General features: G+C 41.9%; 1 protein-coding gene across 1 annotated transcript; it reads left to right on the top strand.

Annotated features, from left to right (window-relative positions):
* Positions 1-590: 590 nt before the first annotated feature.
* LOC142065501 (ketosamine-3-kinase-like) lies at positions 591-8,605 on the top strand. The gene is made up of 6 exons (XM_075111708.1): positions 591-895; positions 3,533-3,684; positions 4,745-4,836; positions 5,331-5,413; positions 5,811-5,933; positions 6,696-8,605. Exons 1-6 carry the CDS (start codon positions 755-757, stop codon positions 7,032-7,034), a joined length of 930 nt encoding a protein of 309 aa, XP_074967809.1. The 5' UTR covers positions 591-754; the 3' UTR covers positions 7,035-8,605.
* Positions 8,606-9,415: the final 810 nt, after the last annotated feature.

Here is a 9,415-nt window from a genome sequence, read left to right as displayed (position 1 = left end):
TCAGCTATGCTTAGAAATGTGTATTTTTAAAATAAAAAGTTACTTGCTAAATAAATAACAAAGTCTAACAGGAAAAAATATATTAATTTAATGCAGACCTACACTAGCCAGCATTCAATAACAGCAAGCTGTTATTGTTAAATAACAGAATGAATTTGAGCATGTACCTTTATAATAGCCAGAAAGCACATTAAATCCAAACATCTTAAAGTTACTATCCATTGCCTTTGTTACATACATTGCCCTACTGCAGCACCTCTTCCATGACATGTGCGTCCTCTGCATCTATACTAGGGAATAATTCACCACACGCCCGAGGGAAATAAGTTCAAACGAAAATGTATTTGCAGGCTCTCTACAGCCCAGAAGACGTTCCAGGAGGGCTGGGATTTTGGCTGGCATTACTTATCCCCCTGCCCAGCCCCAGTGGGGCGAGGCACTCCCCCGGGTGCGGAGCGGAGGCAACACTGAGGGGAGGCCCCAAGGCCAGGCCTCCCCGCTATTCCCCGTCCGACTCTGAGAAGCGGTTTGACGCTTCTCCCTCTCCCAGCCGAGAAGCAGCGGCTCCTTCCCGGTCCCTCCCCAGCACCTACACCGAGCCCTCGCCCGGCCCCCACGACCGACTGTCCCCGCGGCAGCGCCGAGGCCACCAGCCAGCCGCTCCCTCTGCGCCTCCGCCGCCGCCATTTTGCCAGCCCTGGAGCCCGCGCGCCGCCCCGCGCAGGCGCAGTGCCGCGCTGGCTGGGCAGGCAGCATGGAGGAGACGCTGAGGCGGGAGCTGGGCACCGCCGTACTCCGGCCGACGGGGCACCTGGGCGGCGGCTGCATCAGCCAGGGCCAGAGCTACGACACCGACCACGGCCGGGTGTACGTAAAGAGCAACTCCAAGGCGGAGGTGTGTGTGAGGGTAGGGGCCGAGGGTGGGGTGCGTGTGCGGACCCCTGGGCCGGGAGGCGGCTGTGAGGGCCGTCGCGCTGAGGAGATGGGCGGCGGGCTGGCCTCGGTAACGCTGCGGCCGGCTGAGGGGAGACCTCATGGCGGTCTGCAGCTTCCTCACAAGGGGAGGAGGAGGGGCAGGGCTGATCTCTGCTCTCTGGTGACCAACGCCAGTACCCGAGGGAACGGCAGGGAGATGTGCCAGGGGAGGGTGAGGCTGGGCATTAGGGAAAGGCTCTTTCCCCGGAGGGTGGTGGAGCCCTGGAACAGGCTCCCCAGGGAGGCATCACGGCACCAGCCTGGCGATATTCCAGAAGCACTTGGCCAAGGCCCTCAGAGACCTGGTGTGAATGTGGGGTGTCCTGTGCAGGGACAGGGGTTGGACTCGATGGTCCTTGCTGGTCCCTTCCAGCTCAGGGCATTCCGTGATTCTATGAATGCAGGTGCCGGAGAGGCGGCCGGCCGCGGGGTTAGAGGGCGGCTGCTGCCCTGTGAGGGCCAGGCTGTGGCGGCTGCTGCGGGTCTGGGGCCTGGTTTGTGGCGGGGGTGCCCGGGGATGGGCAGGCCGCGGTGGGGTGGGCACGGGAGTGGGGAGCAGCGTTTCGGATGGGATGCTTATTGTCGTATCAGTGCTATTTGACCAGGGCGTGCAGTAAAATGGCATGCTGTTGTGAGTTGTCAGTTATGGCTGTGGTGACAGTGGTGTCCCCGTGGCTGTGTATGCTCTGAAAGTGTCTGGAGCAACCTAAAAGGCATAAAAGAAGGTATTTTATACCTAGAAGGTGTCAAATTGTCTATTGAGGGTATGCATCTTTCTTTGTTGCAACAAAACCGGTAATTCCCTCCATGTAAGAAGGAACTTTTCTCAATAAATTATATTTTCCACAATTGTTGTTCAGGATTTTTGCTTTGTCCTTTCAATACTTGGTACCAGCTACTGTAGAAGATAGATATCTGCATTTGATAGAGATAAGTATAACGCAGCATACCTGTATGGCATCCTTATTTGCAAATCAGAGGCCAGGTGGAATTTACTTTAAAGGTACTCTACACTTGTGTCTGTCAAACGAAGAGCTTCACTGGAAGAATAAACCCCCGAACTTGTATTTGTCTATAATAGCAAACAGATGTTTTCAAATGCACGTATGCAACTATGCCTATTCCAAATTTGTCTGTGCTTTCTGATCATATCAGGGAGCTGGATGGATGCACTGAGGTGGTAATATGGGAAAATACTGGTGTATGTTAGACTGAAAATAGTTTGAATTGATAGCAATACAGCGACTCCACACAGGCCTTTGTTAATTGTGTATTTAGGTGTACAACCCAGCTAGCTACAAGATAGGCCTTGGGGAAGAAAAGATCTGGATAGATTTTCTATTCAGTAATCATTTCATTTTCTATGCTTTTGCCTGTGTGTGGATTCTGAGTGCTGATTAAAGCAAAGTTTGCCAAACTGTATGAGTGTGCTGTGCTGTGTGTGCAGCAGTGGGTGTATATCAGCAGATTCTTTAGAAAAACAAAGTTCTTTAGAAAACACTGTGGGTTTTACTCTATTAAAGTCAACAGCTGACTTTAACCTAGTGTGATGCTTTAGACAGAGGTACAGTATTTACTGATTTCCTCTGAACAAAGCTATCTCATGGCTCAGTAATTCAGCAGTTCTTCATTCTTGATCTCCTGTAGGCTTTGGAATTTTTAGTCAATGTCTATTGCAAATTGTCCTTTGACCATGTTTTATGTATCAGTACTAAAAGGCTAATATTCTGGTTCTGTTTTATTAATTATATTTCCTTGCTTTTGCTTTGAGCAGATACTGTAGATTTCCCACATACCCTTTTTCTGCCACCTCTGCCTAACTCTTCTGGAGTGGCATTTCTTCAAGTGACTAGTGCCACTGATGTCAGTGGAGCAACTCAAGAGAATAGATTTTACTCGGTGTGGATAACAGTCATAGAAATAGGTCCTAAATTCAGAATGTCTTCAAAGCAAATGCAGTTGGTAATGGCTTGGGTTCTAAGGGCTTCTGTGTGCAAGTGCAGTAAGGGGCATTTGGCTGCTATCACTGATATGCTTCCCCCCCCCATGAGGGAAAAGAAGTAGGCCAGGAAGAACTCTGTGACTGCAAATTAGACTGTTTTGAAGATCATCTATTACTGAGGAGTCTGTGTCAGGAAAGTCATGAAGACTGTGAATGTCAACACCATTCTTCTAGTCTCTCAACTGATGATGTAAATTGCCCGTAGCTTTCTAGACATTTGCTGCATAATCCATTAATAAAATATTGATTACATTTTACAAATATGCAGTTTGCATTCCTTCAGTTGTAAACAGGTTTTCTAAGTTACGGTTATGGTTACAGAGAATGCTAGATCCTAAGTCACTTCCACAGAGTCAGTTTATGAAGTGAAATTTCTGTAACTAAAATCACTGTCAAGTCTGATGGTGTGGATCTGACTGTATCTTGTGTGTGTAGTAACTGCTTGCTCCAAGCTTTTTGTTTAACATTTTCAGCCTTGATTGGTCTTGTGCGAGAGCTTTGTTTACCTGTGACTGATGTTCATAGAGACTAATGCTTTCCTTTAATGTTTGGCAGGCCAGAAGAATGTTTGAGGGAGAAATGGCAAGTTTGGACGCCATCTTGAAAACACAGACAATAAAAGTGCCTAAACCCATCAAAGTTATAGACCTGCCTGGGGGCGGTACTCTGTTTGTGATGGAACATTTGGAAATGAGAGGCTTAAACAGGTAAAACACAGTATTATCTTTGCATCCTTTAACCAGAAATTTTGACAGTTATGTCAGTGAGGTCACTTGTTTTCAGAGGGGAAACTTTAAAAAAATTTTTCTCAAAGCAAGTCAAGATACATTTGGGAAGTTATACAGCAGAGAACTAAATAAAATACTTCATAATGCTTCGCCTAGCAAATTGGTCACACATCAAGAACTGAGTGTGGTTTTTGTTTAGTTTTGCATTTGTTTGGGTTTTGTTGTTTTGTTTTTTTTTAGGTAATTAGTGATTTGGTTTTTTTTTACAGTAAGATTCCCTTTTACAGTAAGGAAAATGTGCAAATGCCACCTTTGACATACAGATGTCAGGGGATAGCTACCATCTGTGTTAACAGGGAGAAAATGATATAACTTTGCCTTAACTGACGGTGCCTTGAGAACAGGGAAAGATGTGAGAGGTCAAAGACAGGAGAAGGAACACACCTTTGTTAACATGGGAGGCAGCTGGCTGTCAGAGTTGTTTGTAATTACTGCAAGACTTTTCTGAACTGTGTAGAGGATAAGCTTCTATTAAAAATTGATACATAAATAAGGCCCACCTGACACTTTCAGCTTCTAGGCTTTTTAAAGAGGAGAAGCTAGAGACAAAGATGTGAAGAAGAGGATGAGTCTCATTTGGCTCTGTTTCCCAAAGACAGTTTGCCCCCCGCCAAAAAAGGAAAAAAACATAATGTGTTGCGTATCCTTTTCTTACAGATATGTTACTGAAAGTTCCTATAGAAGTGATATCACACAGGAATTAGAATTGATAGTTTCTCATTGTTACTAAATTTATGATTGCTGCTTACTTTTAATAGCGTTGTCCGAAACAACCATGTAAGTACATTTTGGTTTATGTTAATGCATAATCTTTATAGGAAGGGGAGCTGTTTATGACTAGAATATTTTGAAAATGTACTTTGTAAGACATGCAGAACTTCTTTAACTTGCTTGATAAATCTTTTCAAGTAACTCCTTGATATTCAAGAACTGGATTCGTTCATGTGTCAGTGTTGCTAAGAATACTTCTCTTTCTTAGACATTCAGCAAAGCTTGGAGCACAACTGGCTGATCTCCACCTTCATAACCAGCAACTTGGGGAGAAGCTGAAGAAAGAAGAGAACACAGTTGGTACAGTACACAGCTGTTTGCAAATTTAACCTCGTTAATAATAATCTATAAAATAGTTAAAATAGCTTTTGTTATTTCAGGATAAGTTCATCTTCTTCCACTAAAGATATTATGAAGACAGATTTGGATGAAACACCCAGGCAGGGGGCCATCTTTTTGCTTTTGTTTGCTCTGCTTGGATCCCTGTAAGCAAAACATTTATTCAATTTGGGACCTTTGGGATCCCGAACCACAGTTTCTGCAAGGACATGGTATCAGAGAAGATACACTACCTCAAAATATGATTATGAAGATTATAATATAGCTGCTTTACATCAAGCTTTAAACTTAAAACCAAACAGCAGCAACTATTGTAACAAAAGAGTATTAAGGTGCAAATTTGTTATTCTCAGTAGAAGAAGCATTGTACCCTTGTGTAGTTTTTAAGGCCCATTTGCATTGTAGATACTTAGAATCTTGTCATTAGTATTGGATTTTTGTCTTTGGTTTGAAAGGTAAAGGTCAAGGGCAAATGGAAGTCCAGTTTGTGGATCAATTTGGCTTTCATACAGTTACCTGCTGTGGCTATCTCCCACAGGTAGGTTGTACTTCATCAGACTGATAGAATTTTAAGTTTATCTTATTTTCCCTTCAGTGACGCAAAGAGCCAAAATTATCATAATGGAAATTAATTTATTTCTGTGGAGTCGTAAAAAGACAAAACACTGTTCAGCCTGCTAAGGAAAGCAGTGCTTTGAAAGCACTTACAGCTGCATTGGACATTCTCTTCAATTGCTTCCTTTTTATCACTTAGAGAAAATTATTTATTCCCCTAGTTTAGTATTTTAAGATAACAGTCTATTAAGTGGTGACATTTACTGTCCTGCATGGTATCAGCACAAAGGCTGTATCATCCTCCAAAGCTTTATTTGAAAAAGAAAAAAATCTGTCTTTTGTGTGGTGTAGAACTAATGTCTTCATCCCTGTTCCTTCAGGTGAATGACTGGCAGAATGACTGGGTGACTTTCTTTGCCAAGCAAAGAATCCAGCCGCAGATGGACATGATTGAAAAGAATTCAGGAGACAGGGAAGCAAGAGAACTTTGGGCACAACTTCAGGTAGGAGAAATTCTTATATTATAGTGATAGCTAGGTATCAGTTGTTTAGATTTTCTTTTCATAAAACAAGGTTCCTGTTTGTTGGTGTGCTCCGTGTTCTGTTCATAAGAGACTCCAGCTTTTAGGGATTAAAATGCTCCTCATTCTAAGGTATAATGGCTTTTGCCACATCACCCTATGCTAATATTCTAAAGTGCATGTCTGCCAAATAGCACTTTGCCTAACTGTTTGGGAAATCCTAGACCAAGTTCACGTTTCTCATTCCCTGTAACATGTTTGTGATGAGAAATATATGTAAGGAGTACTATTCTGCACATTATCTGTTCATTTAAGGTTTGCATCTGATTAGGTGACTGCAGTATTAGCTACCTGGATACTACTTTGTAGAAATCCCTTCAAGGTTGGTGAGAGATTCCTGAGCCTTCTAATGCTGAAGTGCTGGTTGTGGTGGTTGTTATTATTGAAGCTGGTCAATATTGCAGCACCGAATGCAGTTTTAATTTTTTATATTCTTAGTGCTAGACAACATTTGGATGACTCTTCTTCAGCTGCTGGCTTTTACGAAAAATAGAAATCCTCTGATTTTCTCAGCATCTCTGTTGACTAGGTCCTATGCTGTTTCAAGTTCCGTACTGGTTTTTTTTTTTAACAAACTTTTAAGAAGTTTCAATTAATGCTCTGCATGTGTGCATGCAGATAAAGCTCTATAATCATTCACCTTAAAATGTAATCCTTATGTGTCTTGCTTTTTTCCCTCTGCAGCTGAAGATACCCAGTTTGTTCTGTGACGTAGAAATTGTTCCTGCTCTCCTGCATGGAGATCTCTGGGGAGGAAATGTAGCTGAGGATGATTCTGGTCCAATTATCTTCGATCCGGCTTCTTTCTACGGCCATTCAGAGTATGAGCTTGCAATAGCTGGGATGTTTGGTGGCTTCAGCAGTTCTTTTTACTCTGCTTATCATACTAAAATTCCCAAAGCTGCAGGGTTTGAGAAACGGCTAAAGCTTTATCAGCTTTTTCACTACATGAACCATTGGAACCATTTTGGCACAGGGTACAGAGGGTCTTCTCTAAACATTATGAGAAACCTTATAAAGTGACTCTCTGCTTAAGCAGAACACTTCCTAGGTTGCTTGGAAAACCCTATGCTTGGTGGTGCAACTACAGGAGTAGTAATGTTAAAAAAAGCTGCTAGACCCTTGACCTTGTTGCACAGCTAAAGACCTAGAACCAGTGAGTCCTGCTGAATACCAAGTGTGACATAGTCATCCCTTTTTAGGATAGTTGGCAATACCTTTATGGGGGAAATACCTAAGGAAGGAGTTTATTCAGTTGCACAAAAGATCTGTCGGTGTCAAGAAAGCACTGCATGCTTGAGAGTAGGCAAGTTAATAGCAATCAAGCACTTGAGTGTATATTATTTGGAAGAAGTTATCTCTTAGGGACCAGTTGTGCTTCAGAGTAGAGGAATACCAGGGTTTGCATTTGCGCCCTAATGGAAAACATTAGAGAAGTTTTTGTGAAATGGAAACTTGCTCTTCTCAGTTACCGAGGAGGTGGCTAAAAGAGTTGCTCGTTGCTTTTTGCTCTTCACCCCCCCACAACCTTTACAATAGATTGATCAGACTCTTTCAACTCTTCATGTCCAGTTACATGCATGAAAACAATGTTAACAAAATATTTTGAAAGCCAATGAGAAAATTATATAATGGAAACTGAAAAATTATTTGTACTTGTTCTTCATTATGCTAATGTGAATCTGTTGGATGGATACTGCTTCCTCTTCTGTTACAAAGCTGTGTGAAAATACTTATAAATTTTTTCTGGCATGTGCCTTTTGGTGCCTCTCATCCTTCTTATGGGCTGTTCTGTGCTTGCCAGTCAGTGGGCTCTTACCTACAGCAATTTTGTTTTCACCAGAACTACCTCTCTCTCCTTTCCTGGATTATGCTTTTGTCCAATAGTGTGCATTCTTAGAGACCTTTTCAGGCAAGACTTTACACATACACATCCTGTGAAGATGTGTTTCTTGCTAATACAAACAGATGACGACTGTTGTCATTGCCCACAGGATAATGCCATCTAGTTGTGGTATAGGCTTCACATAAATTTTCTGTAGTTTAGACTACATTTTTCTTCAGTCCCCACTAAGTGCACTTTGTAGCTCTTGGGATAAGAGATGTGAAACCAAATGAAGTTGAAATTTAACTCCCAGAACAGCAGCCCTACACCAGTGTCAGAAGTTCTTTAAGGACAGCTTTGCAGACGAGCTATTTCTTGTACCTTTAATATTAGATGATAATACTAAAATTGTACTCTTCTTGATGTAGGCTGGTAATGATATTTCAGTGCAAGCTACCAGGTAGGTGGGAGAGATGCATGATTCCTAACGTGCATTTTGAGTGTTTGGGAATGACCTGAATTAATTAATTAAAAATGTTTTTCACTGGATATTGGCAGATTACTGAGGGCTTTTCAGTTGCTGGTTTTGTAGTTATGAGAATTGGAAGCAAGTTTAGAGAACACTATCACTTGATATAACTTTCTCTCCTTAATTCTACTGCTCTTCTCACTGGCTGTTTAACTTTTGCTACAAAAAGTTTGAAAGCCTTGCTTGGTAGAATAGCTTTTACTTTTACCTTGTTGCTTAAATAAAAAGTTTGCCAGTTGATTATTGTTGTCTCTGTTTTCTGACTTTAAACCTTACAGCTTGCATCCATTTTTGGGAGCTACTTGCTCTAACCTGTTAAAGGTTCCTAGTTTGTTAGACAATTATGGTTAACCAAGATGTTGATGGGACTGTGGTCATGGATTTTAATCTGGAGCAGTGTGTCACTGAAGAAAATTATGTCCTGTTTAGTTACGGTATCATTTGAGGTCCTGTCTGTGCCTTCAGACAGGAGCATTGTACCAGCTGTTTGGATGTGGTTGATGAAATGTTAGCATCTCATATCCTCATCCCATTCACCCAAACTGAACGCCACGTAGTGCAGCTGACTGGAGGAATGCTGTGGAATTTTAGCCAGCAGTCAGTCTGGTTAGATCTTTTAACTGTTCATATCCATATGCCTTCATAGTAAAGTGAGAAGTTATTTAACAATGTCATTCTGTTTACAAATCTTCAACAAATCAGCGTGTTTATTTTGCTAAGATACCTAAATACTTCTTATCATCACGAGGTGAAAAGTGATAACGAAGGTGGATTTTCTGTCAGTCGTAGACCTGAGTGATAAACAGTAAGTCTTCAAAGATCACCTTTTCCCAACAGAATTTAATCAAAATATTTTTATGTTTGAAGGAAAATTGTGTTGTATGCAGGTTATGTAAATAGAAACAATTGTAGTCAGAGTTTTAATTTAAGGGGTAGTATGGTCACTTTTTCAAAGCTATTTTGTGCTACAATTAAATGAAAGGGGATAAAGAGGAACACAGATGAATTGTAACAGTGAGCTCTACTGTACCATGGATCCCTTGATTTTGA

Source organism: Phalacrocorax aristotelis, chromosome 16 (assembly GCF_949628215.1).
Source record: "Phalacrocorax aristotelis chromosome 16, bGulAri2.1, whole genome shotgun sequence".
NCBI lineage: Eukaryota > Metazoa > Chordata > Aves > Suliformes > Phalacrocoracidae > Phalacrocorax > Phalacrocorax aristotelis.
The sequence above is the reverse complement of the archived record's forward strand: the minus strand, read 5'-3'. Positions and strand labels throughout refer to the sequence as shown.

Excerpts from the sequence above, each read along its gene's own strand:
- LOC142065501 (XM_075111708.1), top strand. The coding sequence starts at position 755 with ATGGAGGAGACGCTGAGGCGGGAGCTGGGCACCGCCGTACTCCGGCCG. Across the intron at positions 5,414-5,810 it reads GCTGTGGCTATCTCCCACAG|GTGAATGACTGGCAGAATGA; the intron begins GTAGGTTGTACT and ends CTGTTCCTTCAG. Across the intron at positions 5,934-6,695 it reads AACTTTGGGCACAACTTCAG|CTGAAGATACCCAGTTTGTT; the intron begins GTAGGAGAAATT and ends TTCCCTCTGCAG.